At 44.8% G+C, this 22,019-nt stretch overlaps 3 protein-coding genes across 5 annotated transcripts in view; 2 read left to right on the top strand and 1 right to left on the bottom strand.

Moving 5' to 3' along the window:
- The window catches only part of LOC112136351 (sushi domain-containing protein 2), an 18,968-nt gene extending 6,208 nt beyond the window's left edge, over positions 1-12,760 (bottom strand). The window contains exons 1-13 of one of the 3 annotated variants that reach the window (XM_036213529.1): positions 12,386-12,760; positions 12,124-12,322; positions 10,750-10,898; positions 9,252-9,591; positions 8,979-9,180; positions 6,494-6,579; positions 6,153-6,421; positions 5,916-6,053; positions 5,607-5,759; positions 5,190-5,426; positions 3,914-4,192; positions 2,481-2,657; positions 2,282-2,405 (exon numbers count right to left, since the gene is read on the bottom strand). In XM_036213529.1, the coding sequence (XP_036069422.1) occupies positions 2,282-2,405; positions 2,481-2,657; positions 3,914-4,192; positions 5,190-5,426; positions 5,607-5,759; positions 5,916-6,053; positions 6,153-6,421; positions 6,494-6,579; positions 8,979-9,180; positions 9,252-9,591; positions 10,750-10,898; positions 12,124-12,322; positions 12,386-12,455 (2,423 nt within the window). In that variant the 5' untranslated portion in view covers positions 12,456-12,760. The remainder of the gene's footprint in view (positions 1-2,281; positions 2,406-2,480; positions 2,658-3,913; positions 4,193-5,189; positions 5,427-5,606; positions 5,760-5,915; positions 6,054-6,152; positions 6,422-6,493; positions 6,580-8,978; positions 9,181-9,251; positions 9,592-10,749; positions 10,899-12,123; positions 12,323-12,385) is intronic. The other 2 variants (XM_036213530.1, XM_024257986.2) reach the window with 2 other exon arrangements.
- A 147-nt stretch (positions 12,761-12,907) lies between these two features.
- On the top strand, positions 12,908-15,235 carry si:dkey-174n20.1 (uncharacterized protein LOC796174 homolog). The gene is made up of 4 exons (XM_024258071.2): positions 12,908-13,064; positions 13,138-13,380; positions 14,466-14,768; positions 14,842-15,235. Exons 1-4 carry the CDS (start codon positions 12,944-12,946, stop codon positions 15,099-15,101), a joined length of 927 nt encoding a protein of 308 aa, XP_024113839.1. The 5' UTR covers positions 12,908-12,943; the 3' UTR covers positions 15,102-15,235.
- A 3,696-nt stretch (positions 15,236-18,931) lies between these two features.
- On the top strand, positions 18,932-20,468 carry LOC112136423 (nuclear factor 7, brain-like). The gene has a single exon (XM_024258111.2). It carries the CDS (start codon positions 19,050-19,052, stop codon positions 20,466-20,468), a length of 1,419 nt encoding a protein of 472 aa, XP_024113879.1. The 5' UTR covers positions 18,932-19,049.
- The last annotated feature ends 1,551 nt before the right edge of the window (positions 20,469-22,019 follow it).

Consider the following 22,019-nt stretch of genomic DNA (forward strand, 5'->3'; position numbering starts at 1 on the left):
TATGGCTTTTATTTGTGTTTTTAACGTCTTCTACGTCTTCAGTGTCCGACCTCGAGGCTCTCAGATCAAATTGTTGTCATGATTACAGTAATATTATCATCATTACTGTTAATGTCTGAAAACTATAAATGTGAGAAAAACGTCCTGAGACAGAACCACAAACTGACCCCGCCCCCCTCCGCTCATGGAAACAGATGACCGGCAGGATTGGAACCACCTGCCCAGGAGTCCCGTCAGCGAGAACGGATCCACCAAAACATGAAATCCCACTGAGATGATCAATGTTCTCCAGTAAATCTGCAGCTTCATTCTGGTTCTGGTTCTGATCAACTCCGTCTGTCCTGGATGGTTTAAAGAAAGACATCTGCAGAGGGAAGTGAAACTAGAATCCATGAGCGGATCCATCAAACGAGTCGGTGGAAACAGAACATTCTGTTCTGGTTCTACAGCTGCTGGTTCTGGTTCTACAGCTGCTGGTTCTGGTTCTAGAGCTGCTGGTTCTGGTTCTAGAGCTGCTGGTTCTGGTTCTACAGCTCCTGGTTCTGATTCTACAGCTGCTGGTTCTGGTTCTACAGCTGCTGGTTCTGGTTCTACAGCTGATGGTTCTGGTTCTACAGCTCCTGGTTCTGGTTCTAGAGCTGGTGGTTCTGGTTCTAGAGCTGGTGGTTCTGGTTCTACAGCTGATGGTTCTGGTTCTAGAGCTGGTGGTTCTGGTTCTAGAGCTGGTGGTTCTGGTTCTAGAGCTGCTGGTTCTGATTATAGAGCTGCTGGTTCTGGTTCTACAGCTGCTGGTTCTGGTTCTACAGCTGGTGGTTCTGGTTCTAGAGCTGCTGGTTCTGGTTCTAGAGCTGCTGGTTCTGGTTCTAGAGCTGCTGGTTCTGATTATAGAGCTGCTGGTTCTGGTTCTACAGCTGGTGGTTCTGGTTCTAGAGCTGCTGGTTCTGGTTCTAGAGCTGCTGGTTCTGGTTCTACAGCTGCTGGTTCTGGTTCTACAGCTGGTGGTTCTGGTTCTAGAGCTGCTGGTTCTGGTTCTACAGCTGGTGGTTCTGGTTCTACAGCTCCTGGTTCTGGTTCTACAGCTGCTGGTTCTGGTTCTAGAGCTGCTGTCACTCAGCTCATCTACAGACGTTTCCTTCACGTCTTAAGGAGACGGCGACGCCCCCGTGAGGTCCGTGGTCACGGTGACGAGCGTTCGCTCTGATCCGTGTAATCAGACCTGCAGGCCGCAGCCCCACGCCGCTGCAGGTCTCTCACCTCCACCTGCTTCACTAATCTGACGGTCAGGAGGAGGAGGGACATCTGAACCAAACCGAAGGAGGAAAACCTTTTAACGGGGAGATGCTGCCCCCTGCTGGTAACATGCCTTAAAACTCATCAGTTTTACCTCTGAGTAAAAATGTTCTTTCTGTCTGTTTTAATGGATTTCATGGACTGTTTGTATAATATGAATGTGTGTTTGGGAGGTTTCAACTATGATCATCTTTATTATTATTACAAATATGTTTATTTGTTTGTTTCATGTAAAGTTCTTTATGAATAAAGATGATTTTGAATTTAAATCTGGATATAAACTCAGTGCTGCAGTGAGGGATGTTGAGGGTAACATGGGGGAGTAAAGTCTTAATGTTTACAGTGTTTCTGATCCGTCAGCATCAATACGATCTTCAGATTTATGAACACCAAAAGTAGCGTTTACGGAATCGTGGAGTAAAGGAACTCATCATGAAGCTCAAAAGACGGATTTTCAGAAACAATTCTGTTACTTTGGAATGAGAATCCTTCAGGGAATTAATTCACTAATAATCCACAACAAAAGTCTCCTCGTGGCGTCAGACAGAAAATATAGAAATGTAAGAGAGTCAGGAATGTCATCAATCCCAGCTGTTATAATCCGCTTTAACCGTCTGTCCAGATCTAAAGACTCACATCAGGTTTGAAAAGAGAACATTAAAATAGTTTTATGTTCAAATGAAAATGATTAAAAAACGATTTGAAGCTGAAAATCCGGATTTTAACTGTAAATCTGCTCAAGTCTAAATAAACAGATAGTGGATTTAAAAAACATTTTACTAAGTATTACTACAGTACTTGGAAGTTCTGATTCACAGGTACAGAAAGATTCTAATTTATAACTTTATATTTATAGTTTCACATCAAACATTTCTTCTATTAAAATGATTTTTTAATGTATTTTATTCCCTTTTGGAGAAACATCACGACGTTCAGACTGAAGCTCATTTGGTTCTAGTTTCCAGAATTCTGTTCTCAGATTTATCCAAACCTGTTCCGATTGGTCGGCGTGTTTCTAGTCAAACTTGAAGAACTGAAGAGTTCTGCAGCTAAACTGATTCTGTTCACCAGAGCGCCGCGTTCCTCCAGAACGAAGATCCTGCAGATTTCAGCTGCTGAAAACGAAGGTCCTGAAAACGTTACATCTTCTGAAAACCATCATTTCAGCTTCGTTGGACTTCAGCACCGACCTCTGATGCAGTGAGACTCCTCCCCCGACCACGCCCCGTCCTCCAGACAGGTGCGCTCTTCTGACCCGAACAGCAGGTAGCCTTCATCACAGGAGAAGCTGACGGTGTCGCCCTGCAGGTACCGAGAGCCGTTCTTCTTCCCGTTGGTGGGGGCCGGGAGGAAACCGCATGAGACCACTGCAGGACGGGGTCAGAAGGTGGAGGTGAGGCTAATGAATGACCAAACTACAACGAAACTAAAACAAACTACAGAAAAAGATCCAAACTATAACAAAAATCATATCAAAACTACAACGAAACTAAAACAAACTACAGAAAAACTAAAACAAACTACACCAAAACTACAGAAACTACATCTAAACTACAACAAAAACAAACACCACATCAAAACTACAAAAACAAACTACACAAAAAACATCCAAACTATAACAAAAACTAAATCACAACTACAACAAACTACAACAAACCTGCATCAAAACTACAACAACAAACTACAATGACAAACTACTTTAAAACAAAAACTAAAACGAAATAAAACTACAAAAACAAAGTACAACAAAATACAAAAAAATATATAAAAAATGACATAAACTACATCAAAACTGCACTGAAACTGTTAAAACTTGTTGGCGGAATGAAGATACATTTTATTATCGTTCTAACTGCTGATTAGAACTTTGATTGGACTCTGACCGACACGGTGAGTTTGACAAATGAAGAAGTAACAAAAACACGTTCTAGCACCATTTGAGAAGAAGAAGCATCACCGCCAGAAAACAGGAAGTGTCTGGGATGCAGGTGATGAGGACTAAAGAAGACGGAACTGAGTATCAGTCGGTTATGAGGGTTTCTGCTGTGCAGGAGACGCTCATCTTCCACAGGAAACGCAGACGCTTCAGTAAAAACACTGTAGAACATCATCCAGCCGGCGAGGAGAAGTGGTTGAAGATGTGGTGAGTTCTGCTGCATTAAGCTAGCGAGCTCCAGCGTCCACCGGGCGTCTAGAGAGCACAGCGATCCTGGCCTGTGAGCGCCCCCTCAGGTGGGACCACAGCGATCCTGCCCTGTGAGCGCCCCCTCAGGTGGGACCACAGCGATCCTGGCCTGTGAGCGCCCCCTCAGGTGGGACCACAGCGATCCTGCCCTGTGAGCGCCCCCTCAGGTGGGACCCACATATTCTGCCCATTTTAAATCATATGAACTCACTTGACCTCGACGGCTGTGACGACCCCCAAACTGAAAATACATCCAGAGGAGCTCCACTGACCTGGAGCCCACATGTTGATGAGAGCAAAGATCAGTCGGTGAATTCCTGTGACTAAACCATGGGAGTCCTGAAGGACTTGGACGGTGTGTCTTCTGAGGAGAAGAGACACGTCCAAGTCCTTCAGGACCTTCAGAAGGTAACGAACGCCACTGAAAGGATGCGGTACCTGGTTCCAGGGCGGACGCGCGGGTCTGATGACTGCGGTAAGCCCCCAGCGTGGCGTTTCCCTTCTCGAGGGAGCGAGTGACCAGAGTGTCGTATGTACAGAACTCCGCCCCTTCGCCCACACACAGCGCACTCATGTCGGCCACCAACGGGTCGTCGGGTCTCTCCGGCAGCGTGAAGGCGGGAACGAAAGCAGAGTCGTGGCTCGGAGGGAAATAGTACGAGTCCAGAAGGTGAGCCGAGTCGTAGGTGAAGAGCGAGGACGTCTTTGAGATGTTCCCTGAAGAAGAGGACAAACCCGTGAGAGTCCAACGTTTCTGACTGTTCCTGTTTCTGTCCCACCAGATAGAAACTCTCACAGAAGCATTTACTGTGTTTTGTGGTTTACAATGAATATTTCTTACTGAGTTTTTGTGCAAACATTCTACACACTCTCACTACCAACTCCTCATTCATTGACCATTGGGTCACGCCCCTTCCGGTCACATGATCGGATCGGGACATTCCTATTGGAAACCATCAGAAGAAATGAATGCAGCCAAAATCTCTTATGGGCTCAGAACATACACTCAGAATCCACCAATGAAACGGGTGTCAGGGATGATATTATGGGATGGCCACAGGACCTACCACTTGGTGGCTATTTTATGCTAAAGTTTGAAACTTGGCGATTTTAACGTTTTCACACAATATGGGAAAAGAAAACTTTTGTTTGAGCGATTTTGAAGAAAATTCACACACGCCGCCTCTAGGTTTAGGTCTACGACCAAAGTTTAGCTGACCTTTGACCTGGGAAGAGGCAGCCATCTTGAATTTACTAAAATAATCCCCTTTGGAATCCCCAAATGTAAGTTTTGATCCATCGCCTCCAGAATCCTCGCTGGGAACCAACTTGAGAAAAAACGTCTTTAAAATGTGTAAAACGGCGTTCTTGTGGCGAGCTCGTTTCCATGTATTTACCAGAATGTGGTGAATACATGAACCGTTGACTCAAGCTGAACCAAACAAAATACCATACGATATGAACATGTTAGGAATGTGGGCGTGGCTTACGAAAAACCTCTGTTGCTAAGGAAATCCAAATATTTACTTTTGATGATTCCTCTAAAAATGACATCGACCTGTTCGTGTCGCCCAGATGACCAAAAAAAGTAAATGGTTGCTATGGAGATAAACCATCAGGAAAGCCAGAATCCAGAGGAGGTTTGCATCCTGATTGCTGTACCACCACAGTTACAAAGAAGTCAGAATTTGAATGAAGGTTTGAACTTCCTCACATGTTGCTCCAATAACAAACATTTCCTCCATGGAGACCCCCCGCCCAAACGGAGGGGCGGAGCCTCCTGATTGGTCAGCACTCTTCAGTCCAAGGAGACCCTGGGTGTGGTTGGAGAACTCAGCAGGAAGTAGAACCGTAGCTGCCGGCGCCCCCCCGTTCAGATGAACCTCCACGCCGACGCCGCAGGAGAACATCACCGAGACGTGGCGGGCGGTGGGGGCAAACACGAAAGCGCCTAAAAGAGGAAGATTCTTAAGATTATTGAAATAAAGATCGATTTTTGTTTAAGATCGTCTGTAAAATCTACAGGAGTTTCTCAACAGAGAAGCTAATCATTCAGATTGTTTGATATAACAAACGTTAACAAATCACTGCAGTGCATCATGGGAGAACATGCTGCTCTTTGGGTCCTGACCTCGCAGGTCCATCCATCTGTTCTCCGTGAAAGGCAGAACCTTCTGGTTCCTCAGAACCTGAAGACGGCCGTCCGCCAGGCGAACCTCAAACACGTCCGAGGAGCTCGCCTTCATGGCCACGGATGACAGCTGCGCGGCTGCAGCCAGAGAGCCTTCACCAAAGAAGCTTCAGGTCAGACATGAGCGGCTTCATCCTGGGGAGTCTCCAGCTGATGAGGAGGTTTCCTTTTTCCAAGTCGGACCCCAACAGACCCCGAGGAAAGTTCGGCAACAGAACAGCAGACACCCCCTCCAGGATCTGGACTCACCGTTCTGGAGTTTGGCCCGTTCCGTTCTGGCCTGGAGACTCAGGTCTCTGGAGGACAGAAGGTGATACTCTCCTTTTCCGTTGAAAGTGTAGTTGAAGCCGTCAAATGTTATGAAATGTAGATGTCCAAAAACCAGACCTGCGGAGCATCAAGAGACACGGCTGAGGTCCGACCTGCAAACAGAAACTGTAGTTTCTCCCAAAAACCAGCTGAAAGCTGTCAAGTCAACCCTCCGACCTGCCCTCGGCGGCTGGTATCTGCGACATCCACTTGAGGGCCGATGGTGGAAGTAGACGTTGCAGTGGTCGGACCACAGGCAGCAGTAGTGGAAGCTCAGAACATCGTAGAGCCAGTGGGAATAACCGGGAACGCGAGGGGGCTCCTGGTACGGAGGCGCGCCCCAGTCGTGGGCTCTGTCGGGGGTGCTGCCCCCGGCGGAGTCCCCGGTCAGCACCAGAGTGCCGGAGCTGTCGTAGCAGCACTGCTGCCCCGAGCCAAGGCTGGGACTGCTCGCAGAAGAAGAAAAACCTTCAGGTCAGCTCCGAACAGAATCAGAACTCATCGGTTCTCATCCTCACCCGGCCCGGATGCCTCTGACGCAGTGAACGCTCCCAGGGTGGTACGTGCACACGCTGCCGTTGTCCAGGTTACAGCTGTAATCCGTCTGAAAGCAGGAAGACGAAGCTCCACATCTGAACTTCACGTTTCTGTCTGGAACCCACAGTGAGTCTGTGAGCTTCACTTACGGACCCGTTTGGATCCAGCTCACCCTCTCCTGTCCAATCAGAACCCAGACTGACTGGAGGGCCGACCCTTTCTGCCCATGGTGACTCCATCGTTTGTTTTTATCTACAGAAGAGATTCTTCTCTCCTCCACTTCACCTCCAGCTCCCATCAAACCACGTTCAGACCTTCATCTTCACAGAGTCCCTGCTGGTTCTACACTATATGATCTGGTTCTGGTTCTTCTAGAAGAACTCAGTTTGATGTTGTTTACATCTGAACAGGACTGGGTCATGTTTGTTCAGAACTGGTTTAGAAACATCTCTACCTGGATAAAGAAAAGTACCACAACTAGGACTAATACTGGGTGGTAAATGGTACACGGTGTGTACTTATTTAGGATTCTTCTACCTTCCTCAACCGGTCCAAACCCCTTTAGAGACTCATTCACACACTGATGGCGGCTCCGCTGCCGATCACTGGCTCCAGCCTGGAACCGGCAGGAGCAACGGGAGGTTCAGTGTCTTGCTCAAGGACACTTCAACACATGAACGGGCGAGGCGGGAATTGAACCTGTGATCTTCTGATCAGAGGTCAACCACTCTACCTTTTGCACCACAGCCAGCCCATAATGCTCCTACTAATAACGATACCACTATCACCACTACTGCTACCAGCAGTAATTGTAGTAATCATAATATAATTACTACAACCAGTACAACTACCACTAATACTACTAATGGTGCTACTACCACTACTATGATCATTCTACTACTACTATAACTAATACTTCTACTACCATCACTACTACTGCTGATATTAATACTACTTCTAGCATGACTATCACTACTATCATTACTACTAATACCATTGTTACTTATACTGTTACTACCGTAGAAACCCCAGGATCCTGCCGATGGGTCTTTGCGTGATAAATGACCATAGGTGTGTTAAATGATTATATGTATGTGATTATGTACTGTCAGGCCTGTTTTCTGCTTGTATTCCTGCTTCTAAGTCTGAATTTTCTGTTCATCGCTTCTGCAAAACCACACAAAGACAGGAAGCCACGCCCCCAGCCACGCCCCCAGTGACCGGAAGGAGCATTGTGGTGAAGGGGGATACAAAAACACCACCTCTTTACCTCGAGCAGAAGAACTTCTCCTCCTCACCACCTCGATCGAAGTGGATCTCTGACGGCTCTCTTTGCTCTGACCCGAATCAACGGGATAAAAAAAATCCCTTCACGGGAAAAAAGCTTTGAATAAATAAGAAAAATAAAATGTATATATACCCCTACAAGGGGAAGTGTACAGGTACGCCACATCTGCCTACAGGTAGATGAAGGAGAAAAGTATTACGTTTGTATTTAGCCTTTTTCCCTAAATAAACGGGTTGACACGCCCAAGTTTATTTCTCTTTTCTTCTATCTGACCTCCATCATAGGAGACACCTTCTCCGACATCAGGTAACCCCCAGATGCCCAGAGACTAGAGAGACAGTAAAATAATACAAACACCTTCTCTTTTGTGTACAAATACATGTATCCTATGAAAGGGATAGTCCTCTGGTTCCTGAAGACCCGATGAGAGGGTCTGACAGGAAGACCTGATTCATCTTTATGGGACTTAGGCCTCAACTGTCCTGAACGTTTAGTCTCATATGTTCTCAAATGGACAAACTGTAGTTGGTAGGCAGACCTACCGAGGACTTTTCCCATGTGCCGTTTAGAGTCCTAACTGGGGGTTTCTAAGAGTAATGATTAGTAAATCACAGTAGGTCTACACGAGTCTTCTCACTAGTGGTAGTAGTGGTACAATTACTACAACCACTATTACTACCAGTAGTACTACAGTACTCCTGGTATAGCTACTACTACCATTACTACTACTACTACCATTACTACTACTACCAATACTACTACTACCATTACTACTACCACCAATACTACTACCACCATTACTACTACTACCATTACTACTACCACCATTACTAGTACTACTACCATTACTTCCAGTAGTACTACAGTACTCCTGGTATAGCTACTACTACCATTACTACTACTACCACCATTACTACTACTACCAATACTACTACTACCATTACTACTACCACCATTACTAGTACTACCAATACTACTACTACCACCATTACTACTACCACCATTACTACTACCACCATTACTACTACTACTACCATTACTACTACTACCACCATTACTACTACCACCATTACTACTACTACCACCATTACTACTACTACCACCATTACTACTACCACCATTACTAGTACTACTACCATTACTAGTACTACTACCATTACTACTACCAGCAGACTCACGTGAAATCTGCCGGTGTCGGCGCGGGCCTGAGCCAGCGTGCACGGACAGTCTTCCAGCTCCTCCAGGAAGTTCTGCAGCGTCTCCTCATGACGGTCCCACCGCAGACACTTGTCCTGGGCCCAGGCGGCCCGGTCGTCCCTGAAGGCCTGCTCCAGGTGCCAGGCCAGCACGTGACCCGGACTCCAGAGCCCCTCCACGTCCCTGGGGAGAAAGTGACCCGGGGAGCTTCCCTCGTGCTGGAGAAGTGTGGACATGACGCTGAAGCTGCTCACCTCTCCCCCTCCAGCTGAAAACTGCTGGTGATCCGGATGTTCCCCAGCTCCCAGCTGGAAAAATCCGCTCTGGGCTCCGGAGTGAACCGGAAGTCCCCCGAATTCGAGACGTTTCTGCCGATAGAGTACAGGTAGCTGAGCTGGGCTGTGGTGGAAGCGTTCTCTGCCCCCGAGCTCAGCTTGACCTCCCTGTAACCCCACAGCTCTATGTTGACCTTCTCCGCTCGGAGCAAAGAGCGGTCCCACGTCATCTGGAGCTGCCCCGGCTCGCTGTAGTTCTGCCATCGTCCTGCATCCTCCAGCCTGACCTGAAGCCTCGAGTCTGCTCTGCTGGGATGGACTGAGGCCGAGAGAGAGCAGGAAACGGGAGCGTCAGACTGGAGATTCTGAACAAGTCGTAACATGAAGGTTTCAAAAGTCTGAGGTTTTTGGCTTAAGACAAACATAACAAGAATCATGACACACAATTGTTGGAATAATTTATCTCTTAGAATAAACCCTCAGAACTTTGGATTTAGCTCAGTGGAACTTCATTTGGTTTGTTTTTTAGACATTTTTACTTTGTTTTTAGTTTGTCTGCTCTTTGTTTGTTTATAGATTTTGTTATCTCTTCACCTTTGACCTTTGATAGAAAACATTAAAACTGTTTGATCTCAATTTTTGTCATTTTTTGCAGCAAAAACGATTAAATTCACTACATGGTTTTTGTTTTCTGGACAGTTTCAGGTTCACTGTGGAAGATTTGTGTAATATAATGAAAAATGTCTGTAAAAGACAAAAAAGGAGCCGGGATATCAAGCATTAAAAAAAAAAAAAAGAAACAGTTTTAAAGATGACTTATAGGGCTCGGTCTAAATAAAAAATTCCAGAATTCTTTTTTATTCTTTCAATCCACTCAATTCAATTTAATTTAATTTAGAGTTTACACATTATTTGTTTAGAAATACAATATTAATCTATTACATGTTTTGCACATATTTATATTAATCTGAGACAGTTCCCATACTGTAAAATGAGATTGTTAATATCATCCAGAGTTTCATGGATTCTCAAACAGAAGCTCCAACGATTGTTCTGCTTCTCCTGGAGGACGTTTCAGTTTGGCCACTAGGTGGCGATGGCGCTATAGTATTACATCTTATTCCAGAAGAAGAAAACAGAATGAACAAAAAAATGTTCTCCAGACAACAAATGACTACTTTCAAAATGCTTCCTTACAGTTTGTAAAATTCATGTCTGTGAGTTTATAAAGATGTTCCTTTAGTCCGAATGTTTGTTTATGTCGACCGAGCGTTAGCATTAGCCGTCCTATGGGACATTCCATTAAATGTTAGCATCAAGCTAGCAGACATTAGCATTATGTGCTATACTGACATTTCAAAACAAGAGCAGAGATGGAAGGACATCGACTTCATCTAAACCTTGACATCATGAAAATGAAACCAGAAAGCTGACAGGTTCAGGTCTGAAGAATGACAGAAATATTTGAGTATTTCACCTGATAAATACTCTCCTGATCTGTTATAGTCGCCTCCATCGGTCGAGATGTCAAACTGGATCCAGCCCGTCTCAAACAGCAGCGGGGAGACGCAGAACGGCCCCAGGTCTTCATCCACAAACCCTTTCCGCTCAATGTCTCCTTTGAACCTGCAAACAAACACAAACATGTTTTTAATTTCAGCTTCAAATAATATTGGCCCTAATTTAGCTCCATAGCAAAACAGCTGATAAGTGGAATCTTTTTACAGCTCTCTATCATCTAACAGATTTCCAGCTTGGTGCTTCAATGACAGATCATTGACCAGATCATTATGGGATGTACAGACAGCTGTAAAGCAGACCTTTAACAGGTCTGTTGCTGTGGAAAATCCAGACTCTTGTTCCAAAGTAAAGACTGCAGAGGCTGACGGCGACACCTCGACCACAGGAAGACTCCGACTTACAGAAACATTTGGATAATCCAGAGTTGATCAAATGCACTTTTGAACTGTTCAGACTGTCTAAAATTAAATTTGTTCCAGATTTGACGTTATTTTCAGAGACAGCGGTCCCAAACCTGAGCTGCTGCTGGGACGTTTATGGAAGCAGAAAGAAATCAATCCTGATGAAGATTTTGTTCTGTAAAAAAAAAGTCAAACATTTTTCAGATGTTGGATCGTGGAAAGAGGAGGAGAGATTCTGAAGGAGGATCTCCTGGAGGGAAGGTGGGATAGAGGGATGAGTCTACCTGGGGAAGGATGTGAGCTAAAGGAGGAGAAGAAATCCTGGAGGGAGATGGAGGAGATCCAGAGAGGGGAAGGAGCAGGGATGTAGAACAGATGATGGTGGATTCTCTAGAAGAATGAGGTCAGAGAGGACAGGGAGAAGATCCCAGAGGAAAAGCCGAAGCTCCGCCCACAGTGGGTCAAAGATGAAGATCTGAGGGGAACGATCAGCCTAGAAGAGACGATCAAACTCTGCAGACTTCACCTACAAACCACCTGATCCTCAAAGTGGATGGAGAATGATCTTTGTCTTTGTGACCTCAAAGCAACAGAACGTTTCTCTGAGGCTGTATTTGCATAATAATGACCCCCCCCCCCCACGAGCGCCCATAAAACCGCACAGGAATGCATCGTTTCCAGGTGACTTTGAAAGTTCTCCATGGATGTGATCATTAACCAGATGATCGACGCAGAACGAAACATTTCAGAAATATTTTTACTGTCATTAAAAAACAAACAGATTTCTCACTATTTGACCATAAAGTAGTTCAGTCTGTTAGATTTTGTTTGTTTTTTTAAAAAATCAAACTAAAACCTGGACTTGGGTTTGCAAACTCGTTGAGATTCTTTATTCAGTTTCCCTGTAAAAACAGAAGAAGCACACAGACCTGCAGGAGAGGCTCCCCCCAGGATGAGGGTCCAGGTGGAGGATCCGGAGAGCTCTTCCTCCCAGCATGCAGCTGGAGTAAGGAGACACCTGGATGCAGGACAGGTGGAAGTCTGCGCAGCAGTTCCCCATAGACGTGCAGGCGGCACGGCAGGAGCATTCCTGCAGAACCGTCCCACACCTCCCTCTGCATGTCACACCTGCAGAAACACACCTGTGACCCCAGAGACGACAGAGCGCAGCTCCACGTTTCTGTCACTCACCAGCTGATTCAGATGAATGAATGAACACAAATCCACAGACAACCATAAAAACTGCCGTGTTTCTTGTCATCTTTGCTGTGAACAAGGAAGCAGGTCTGCAGAGACCCTGTGACTGAGGAAGGAAGCTGTGGTGTGACAAAGGTCACAGAAAACATAAATCTGCTCACGAGTTCAACTTAAGTAAACATGACAGTGACGTCATTTTAAGTATTTATTTCATTTATATGAAAATGACATGACTGGACTGCTTAATCTTGAACTTTTAACGTGTTATTGTACCTTAATTACACACACACAAAAATAAAAATTAAAAAAGTCTCGTGTTTTTCACGTGGAAAAGAAATCCCTTGTAATCTCGCGAGATGATCCGCGCATGCGCTCTTCAAGCCCTCAGCCTGAAAAATCATTGGTTTTCTAGTGTTTTGGTTGATGAATTTTTTGGGGATGTTTTTGTTGGATTTAATCGTGACCGTTCAGCCACAGGAAGCAGAATGACGCCACTTCCTGTCAGGATTTGAGCTAACCAGCTAGCATCGTTAGCCGTCATCTGTGGGGGAAATGTACGTTCTCTGCACGATTGTCGCCTCTTTGGTTCTGTTTTTGGTTTTGAAATGGATGAAACGGAGGAGGTTCGTGACGGACGTGAAGCGTCTGGACGGTAAAACGGTTCTGATCACAGGTAAAGCGGCGTTTTCAGCGAACGAAACGGCAAGAGCGGCAGAAACGACATGTTCGTCCGTCTCTGTTTCAAGGGGGGAATTCTGGCGTCGGCAAAGAGACCGCGGTTGCCTTGGCAACGAGGGGCGCGCGTGTCATCGTGGCCTGCAGAGACCCGGAGAAGGCCCGCAGGGCCGTGGCGGAGATCAGGCTGCAGAGCCGCAGTCTGAACGTCAGCCACATGGAGCTGGACCTGGCCAGCCTCAGCTCCATCAGGGGGTTCTGCAGGGACTTCCTCCAGAGGGAGAAGAGGCTGGACATCCTGATCAACAGCGCAGGTGAGGCGCACGCGACGGATGACAGCATGAATGCACGTGCATGGATGAAGTCAGAGCTCAAACACCAAAACAAACGCATTCATATCAAACATCAGTGGACCTACATGGAGCTCATGCGGTTCATGATCTCCCAGCAAACATCCAGGTGTTCAGGTGTTCAGGGAAGTAGGTGAAGGTTGGCAGATCTCATGGGTCTGTTGGATCCGGGTTCAGGTATGGAGGCTCAGGATGATGATCAGGATGATGATCAGGATGATGATCAGACCTTCCAAAAACCTCAAGGGAATTCGATTTCAACTTTCTTCACTGGACGTTGGAAGAGATTTAAAAAGTGTTTAGAATTCACAACAGATTTTATGTTTTGTTTCTGTGAAATCACTGCAAGATCATAAAAAAGGAATGAATTAATTCAAAGACGTTCATTAGTTTCACATAAACATATTTAGAATGAAACCACAGACACTCGTAGGTTTGTTGTGGTTTTAAATGTTGGATGTAGAGCTGCTGCTGCGTCTGCAGGACTCAGCTGTGTCTGCAGGACTGTGAAGGACTCAGCTGCGTCTGCAGGACTCAGCTGCGTCTGCAGGACTGTGGAGGACTCGGCTGCGTCTGCAGGACTGTGAAGGACTCAGCTGCGTCTGCAGGACTCGGCTGCGTCTGCAGGACTGTGAAGGACTCAGCTGCGTCTGCAGGACTGAGGAGGACTCTGCTGCGTCTGCAGGACTGTGGAGGACTCGGCTGCGTCTGCAGGACTGTGAAGGACTCAGCTGCGTCTGCAGGACTCAGCTGTGTCTGCAGGACTGTGAAGGACTCAGCTGCGTCTGCAGGACTGAGGAGGACTCTGCTGCGTCTGCAGGACTGTGGAGGACTCAGCTGCGTCTGCAGGACTCAGCTGCGTCTGCAGGACTGTGGAGGACTCCGCTGCGTCTGCAGGACTCAGCTGCGTCTGCAGGACTGTGGAGGACTCGGCTGCGTCTGCAGGACTCAGCTGCGTCTGCAGGACTGCGGAGGACTCTGCAGACTCTGTGCGGTCCAGAGTGATGTGAGCGCTTCATTCAACACTCTCATGTCTGCCGTCTCCTCAGGCATGCCCAGCATCCTGGACTGGACGGACGACGGCTTCAGCATGTGCTTCGGGGTCAACCACTTGGGCCACTTCCTCTTGACGAACCTGCTTTTGCCTCGTCTGAAGGAGAGCGCCCCCAGCAGGGTGATAACGCTCACGTGCTCCAACTATAAATACCAGAAGTTGGACTTCCAGGACCTGAACTACAACCTGCTGCCCTTCTTCACCTACTGCCGCAGCAAACTGGCCAACATCTACTTCAGTCAGGAGCTGGCGCGGGTCACCGAGGGGAAGGGCGTGAGCTCGTTTGCTGTGCACCCCGGTGAGAGCGGCGGGCAGCTGGGACGCGGGTTTGATTTCCTGTTGGGTTCCTGACAGCCCTCTTGTTCCTGCAGGTTTTGTGCAGAGCGGCTGGACGGCCCACTACTCCTTCCTGTTCCGGATGTTGATGCAGGTCATCATGTGGATGTTCTTCGTGTCCAGTGAGATCGGCGCTCAGACCGTCATCTACTGCGCCGTGTCGGACGAAGCCGCCAAACACAACGGGGGTTACTTTGTGGACTGCAGACCTGCCGCTCTGCGACCTTTTGCCAGAGACGAAGGCGTGGCCAAGAAACTGTGGGAGGCCAGTGAGAGACTGGTCAAACTGGCGTGATGTTCATTTCTGCATTCCAAGTTTTTCCTTATTTGCACGTTTTTCATCAATATTTTGACAAAAGTCTGAAACTTCAAAATGAAGAAACTCCAAATGTTTATTGTAACATTAATAAAGTTATTTGATACAATGTGTGTAAAAGTGCATGAACTGTTTCTGACAGAAAAATGACGATCTTTATTATGTTTCATTGTTTTATTTATTAAAGTTTATTTATTTAAAAAACGTCTTTCATTCTTATTTGTTCGAGTTGATTTAAGGTGATAAAGTTTAACAGTCAATGCGGTAAGAGTCATTTTGGAGGAGAAATGTGTTTTGTTGATTTTTAAGGAGGAACAGACGTTTGATTCCAAAACCATAGCGGGACACTCTGCCCTCTGCTGGTTACAGAGTGAAATGCAGTTCATCCAACAGTAAATGTGTGAATCCAGTTTGAAGGAGACGAAGAAACTGAATGTTTCCAAGGATTTGAGTATCCGGAGACTTCCTGAGCTGTCATGTTTGTTCAGTTCACATGTCAAAGCAAACGGACAAAAAAAGTTAATCGGAAAACAAGTTAAACAAATTCTATCAAACAATATTTTTTTGTGAACAATCTTTTCTTTAGTCTTTTTGAAAAAGTCTTTAACATTTCTTCAAACAACAGGACCAAGTTTAACTTTGGTTTTGTTACTGAATTCTTAACATTTAACTTTTTGTGTCACAAATTTTCCTATTACTGTTAAATTTGCTTGTAAATAATCTGCAAATGCATCCAGGTGTCTTTGTGTCTTTCTCATTACATCCATCGTCTTCTGCCCGTCCGGGAGCAGTTCATGGGGGCCGCAGTCTAACCAAAGATGCCCAGACTACCCTCCCCACGGCTGCTTCCTCTGGGGGGACCCCAGGGTGTTCCCAGGCCAACCTAGAGACGTAGTCTCTCCAGTGTGTAGTTGGACATACCCGGAACTCCTCCTCAGAGAGGTGTCTAGGAGCCATCCAGACCAGATGCCCAAACCACCTTAACTGCCCTCTTTCAATGTAGATCTTTCAGCCATGACCCTCTTGATTGTACATGAGTACTGGAATGAAGATCGACCGGTAAATTGACCGGTACAGCAACCACAAAACAGCGTACGCCGTACCGGTCTGCCTGTCGATCTCACACTCCGATATTCCTTCACTTGTGAACGAGTGAAGGACCAGGTACGAGCCAGGGCCCCCCAAAGAAGACCTGCCCCACGCCCCAGACATCCGCCTGCCCCCGCTGCGAGAGGCCCAGGGGGGAGCGAGACAGGGGCTTCCCACCCCTCCCCAGGAGAGGGACACCCAGGAGAAGCGGGGGTCCCGGAGGAGTGATATAAACAAAGCCCAACCAGCCTCTACCACTGATGGAGTTTTGGGAGAGGACTAGTTCTCGAGAGCAAGGACCAGAACCCGGAGCACCGAGACCTGGACACCTGGACTCCCTCTCCCCACATGGAGAGGAGGCCGCCGGGGCCAGGAGACCGGCTCCCAAGCGACAAGGCCACCAGAAAGCTGGTACAGTCCAGTACTGCATACATGGGTGTGAGATCTGGTGGAGGTACGGACCGCTGTGTGTCCGGTATTTGATGGTATTTGATGCTTAAACTCTCATGTTGTGCATGCTCACTGAGATTCTGCTACCTTTCTCACATAACTCATGCCCAAAGACCAGCTCACAAACGTGGAAATGGACTGTCTATCGTGACTTTTCTGTTCCAGAAAGAGAAACGCTTGTGTGGGTCTAAATTGTCCGTGAGGAATGTTTGATACATGCGTGGAGATGTCTTATTTATCGAGGCCATTTATGCCAATTCTGTCGCTTCCCAAAACAAACCCACCAAGAATGCACGTCGTATGGGGTATGTTTGATTTGTTTTCTGATTTATAAAAGAAGTGTAGGTGAGGTTGTGCTGATTAAAATTATACCAAAATAGCAAGCAGGTAGTCTTTCAAATTGAAAATACAGATACGTATTTATGATCAGAAGTGTCTTGATAGGGGGTTGTTAACGGACATTCTTTGGCCGTGTGTGAATATGTGTGTGGGGGGGGGGTTCCCCGCATTCGTGGATTCACTATATTCAAGGTCTCTGGTACGTAACCCCCGCGAATAAGAAGAGAATACTGTATATACACATATATATATATATATATATATATATATATATTACACATACATTTTACAAAGCATGATCAGAAGTGTGTTGATGAGGATAGATTGTTAAGGGACATTCTTAGGCCAGGAGTCAGGCAATGTTTTTAAGATGCTAAAATCCTGTATTTGTAATATTTTTATTTGAGGGCTGAAATTCCTCTCAGAGTCAAAAATACCCAGGTTTGTCACACTTTGAGAAGTCTGATATTTTTTTTCTTTAGATAAAAAAAAACATTGCTGTTTCTCCTGATGATGAAGAGTCAGTCAAAGTAGAGTTGAGTGTCATCAGCATAGCTATGAAAATAAAAGCCATCCTGATGATGTCCCCAAGTGGCAGCATGTATAGATTAAAAAGTAGTGGGCCTGAAATTGAACCTTGGGGGACCCCGCAATTGATTTCAAAACCTTTGAGGAGCATCCGTCCATACTCACATAAAATCTGTGATATGTGAGATAGAGGATAGGTTTGTCCTAAAACCACATTGATACTTTTCAAAGATATTATTTTATTTATAAACTCATTAAATTGGACTTAAATTGTTTCTTTATTCATTTTACAAAAAAATGGTAAGTTGGATACTGGTTGATGATTATTGAAATTGTTCGGACCTAAATTACTCTTCTTCAGGTCTTCCCTGCACTCACCTGTCTGAAGAGAGTCATTTACTATGTTTAGAAGCTCAAACTCAAAGAGATCCTAAAAATGTTTTGAACAGAGATGTGACGATTGGGTTAAAAGGCAGGAGAAGTACCAAGTGCCACAGCATCAACAGGACAAAACGTTCCAGTGTTTCCCTTGATAAATACAATGGTATTGATTCCTTAAAATTAACATCTATTTGAGCAGAAAAGTCTAGATCTGATAGCATTGATTTTACTCTTGAACCGGTCTGCGAAACTCTCACACGTCGCATGCTGTCTGGAAGAGCTCTTAAAATCTCTTTTAGTTAGAGTATCTATTGTGTTAAAGAGAAATTTGGGGTCATTTTTGTTCTGTATAATTAATTTTGAGAGGTGGAGAGTTTTAAAGACTCACCTGTTCTCAGTTTGATTAATATGTATTCAAAAGTTTACGTCCGACTGTCTATCTATGGTTGTTTTAAATTAAAATCTTTTTACTTTCTTTTAATTTTATTTTAATGATTTGAATGATGATGAATGACATTTTTACTATTTCTTTTGATTGTTTCTTTTAATGTTTTATGTAAAGCACTTTGAATTGTCTCTGTACATGAAATGTGCTACAAATAAACTTGCCTTGCCTTAGCTTTTTTATTGACTACATCATTTGTTGGTCTCTAAAAAATGTTTCGATGTCCATTTAATTGTGTTTTTCTCCACCTCCTTTCTGCTCTCCTGCATTCACATTTCATGGGTCTGGTTACTTCATTTCTCCAGGGTGCTGTAGCTTTGGTTTTCACCGTTTTTGTTTTAGGAGGAGCTCCAGAATCAATGGGTGACTTTAGTTTGTTGTTAAAATATTTAACCATAGAATCACATGATGCAGATAAAGATAATAAAATTATGATTCAGAAGTAAATAGATGAAGACATCATTTAAGAGACTGCCGCCCTCTGCTGGTAAAGGTTCAGACTACTGACTGTTTGCTCTATAAAGAAAGTAAAGTAAAAACCAAAGGTCATTTTGTCATCTTTGAACACAACTCAGAGGCCATCAGAAGGAGGAAGACGTGGACTGAAGCTCTCAGTTAGACGAACTAAAATCTCGGTCAGAGGGACAGTAACTGGTGAGTTTTACCATCAAATAAACCGTTTGCGATCGGAGAAAATGGCAGAGAAAATAGCTCTAGTTGAGAACTACCTGAGCTGTCACGTTTGTTCAGAGACTTTCAAAGATCCTGTAACTCTGAAGTGCAACCACAACTTCTGCTCCAGCTGCCTGCAAGAGTTCTGGAGACAAAATCAAAACCAAAACTGTCCAATCTGTAAGAGAAAATGCTCCAAAAATCACCCCCCCGTGAACTTCAGCCTGAAGGAACTGGCCGACTCGTTTGCTGGAAGACCAAAATCTAGATCATCAGAGACTGGAAAGCATGGCATGGAGGTCTGTCTGAAACATCCAGGAGAAGTTAAGCTGTTCTGTAAAGACGAGCAGAGACCTGTGTGTCCCGTCTGCGAGTTCTCTCAGCACCAGAGTCACAAAGTGGTTTCTGTAGAAGAAGCCGTCAGAGACCTGAAGGAGGAGCTGAAATCAGACATCAAGTCTCTGACGGACAAGAGTGACGTATTCAGAGGAGTGGAGGAGAAGTTTGAACTTGTGATTCAACACTTTGAGAGGCAGCAGCTGACTGCGGAGAGACAGATCCGAGCAGAGTTCAACAAGCTCCACCAGTTCCTGAGGGAGGAGGAGGAGTCCAGAGTGTCCGCTCTGAGGGAGGAAAAGGAGCAGAAGAGGAAGACTGTGGGCAGAGCGATGAAGAAGATCCAGGACCAGATGTCCTCTCTGTCAGAAAGCATCGCTGCTATTAAAGCAGAGCTGCAGAAAAGCGAGGAGGCGTTCCTCTCCACTTATAAAGGTGTTCAGAACCGAGCCAGAACCCAGAGCACGCTGACAGAACCTAGGCTGCTCTCAGGAGCTCTGATAGATGTGGCCAAACATGTGGGCAACCTGTCCTTCAGAGTCTGGGAGAAGATGAGGGAGAAGGTCCACTTCCACCCGGTCCTCCTGGACCCGAAGACTGCACACGGATCGCTTCTTCTGTCTGAGGATCTGACCGGTGTGGAACACAGAGAAACTTCCCAGGAGCTTCCAGGCAATCCGGAGAGAAACTCTGGATATCCCGACGTTCTCGGCTCGGAAGGCTTCAGCTCCGGGAGACACAGCTGGGAGGTGGAGGTGGGAGATCATCCTTACTGGATTATTGGAGTAGTTAACGAGTCGATCAACAGGAAGGGGAAGCTGGTTGCTTCACCAGAATGTGGAATCTGGTGTCTATCTTACCGGAATGGAAAATACACTCGTGCCGGCGGTAAGACTGTCATTGTGAAGAAGAGTCTGCAGAAGATCAGTATCCAGCTGAACTACGAAAAAGGAAAAGTGACCTTCTCCAGCTCTGAAGACATGACGGACATCTGCTCTTACAAAGACACTTTCACTGAGAAACTTTTTCCGTATTTCTTTGTCGGAAAAACTGGAACCGCAAAAACTTCTGGACTCCGAATCTGCCCGACGCAGATTTGTCAGTGACATCACAGAAACCGCCGAACTCAAAGCTTTGTAATCTGACGTTTGGGATCAAATTTCTACAAAAGATTTAATATTAAACCTGTAATAAGGGAATTATGATGAAATATAATTATTTGTCTTTAGGGAAAGATTTTATCTTTATTATTTACCTCTCTGCTCAAGTGTACTTCATGCATTTTGTTCAGTAAAAGACATTGATGTAATTTGATGGTAATTTGTAGGTATAACTGTAAGTAATTTGAAATATGTTATCATGTTGTAACGGTGGTTCCTCTATCGCTATGGGCTAGAGACAACGTCTCTGACCAGAGAATCGTGTGACGACAGTGACACTCATGGACTCAACATCATGGATGTTTTATATCTTCTTTCTCTTGTATCTAATGATATATATATAATATATTTGCTATGAAAGCATTCTGAACACTGTAGTGACCTCCATTCATGAAAGGGTTAAATATATGTAGAATGAAAACTGCATTAACCCTGGAGAACCAAGAAAAGCATTTTTTAGTTTAATTTGATCTTCTTTTTGTTTGTTCATTTTGTGTAAATAAATAAATGAAAGAATAAAAAATAAAAATCACAAAAAGTAAAAACAAAAAAATAAGGATCAGAATCAGAAAGAACCAGAAAAACATTATTCAGAGCTGAATTTGTCATTTTTCACTTTTTTAAATGTTGCTCTAAAATAATTATGAATTTATTATCAATATTTATTCTGATCTTTCAGAAAACAGATTTATTTTGTTTATTTTTTAACCAGCCTCAGTGAGGTTTAAAAGAGGACTTTCACATTTAAAGCAGTTTAACTTTCATCCTTTGGCAGATCTGCTCAATAACGTTTATGTTAAACAGATTTCTGTCCTGAAGGAAACGGACCATGAGAAGATCCAGAATGTTTCACACGTTTGTAACAGATCTGATCTGGTTCCTGTTCAGTCGAGGAACATTTTCATTGGAAGAGAAAAGCAGAAAAGAACGCTGCAGAACCAGAACCACTTCAGTCCATCTCACCAAGAACAATCCAGTTTGTTTGTTTCACGCCGTGATTTTAAATCCCTGCGAGGTGCAGTCCTCTGAACGTATTAATGTCAATGAACGTCAGGCATTGATGAAGGTACATGGATCTCATGCTGTGAGTTTTGTAGGAATGTCTTTGATTTACAATGAACTCAGATTTTCATCCTTTAAAACTTGAAGTTCTGATCAAACCTGTTTGATGGTGTCAAATAAACTCATTTCTTTTTGGATTTCTGTTTTTATTTATTTCCTGTAAGCTGAGTTGTTTTAGCATATAAAATATTTTTTAAAATATAAAAGTGAGAAGAAAGTGTCTCATATCTACAGAAAAAAGATGGAGTTTAGATGAGAAAACCCTTAGAACGTCACAGGGAATGTGTGAAGAAGGTTTGGGAACAGGAGGAAACCAGAGAGTTCAACCTTTGAAAGAGAATCTTAAAAATAATTTTATGGAATCAACTTTGGACTCAGAGCTCCGTTTACTGCACAATATCTACCTGGACAGGTTAACAGGAAGAAGAGAAAGTG

This window comes from Oryzias melastigma, linkage group LG9 (genome assembly GCF_002922805.2).
Source record: "Oryzias melastigma strain HK-1 linkage group LG9, ASM292280v2, whole genome shotgun sequence".
Classification (NCBI taxonomy): Eukaryota; Metazoa; Chordata; class Actinopteri; order Beloniformes; family Adrianichthyidae; genus Oryzias; species Oryzias melastigma.

Excerpts from the sequence above, each read along its gene's own strand:
- LOC112136423 (XM_024258111.2), top strand. The coding sequence starts at position 19,050 with ATGGCAGAGAAAATAGCTCTAGTTGAGAACTACCTGAGCTGTCACGTT.
- si:dkey-174n20.1 (XM_024258071.2), top strand. The coding sequence starts at position 12,944 with ATGTACGTTCTCTGCACGATTGTCGCCTCTTTGGTTCTGTTTTTGGTT. Across the intron at positions 13,065-13,137 it reads TAAAACGGTTCTGATCACAG|GGGGGAATTCTGGCGTCGGC; the intron begins GTAAAGCGGCGT and ends CTCTGTTTCAAG. Across the intron at positions 14,769-14,841 it reads CTCGTTTGCTGTGCACCCCG|GTTTTGTGCAGAGCGGCTGG; the intron begins GTGAGAGCGGCG and ends TTGTTCCTGCAG.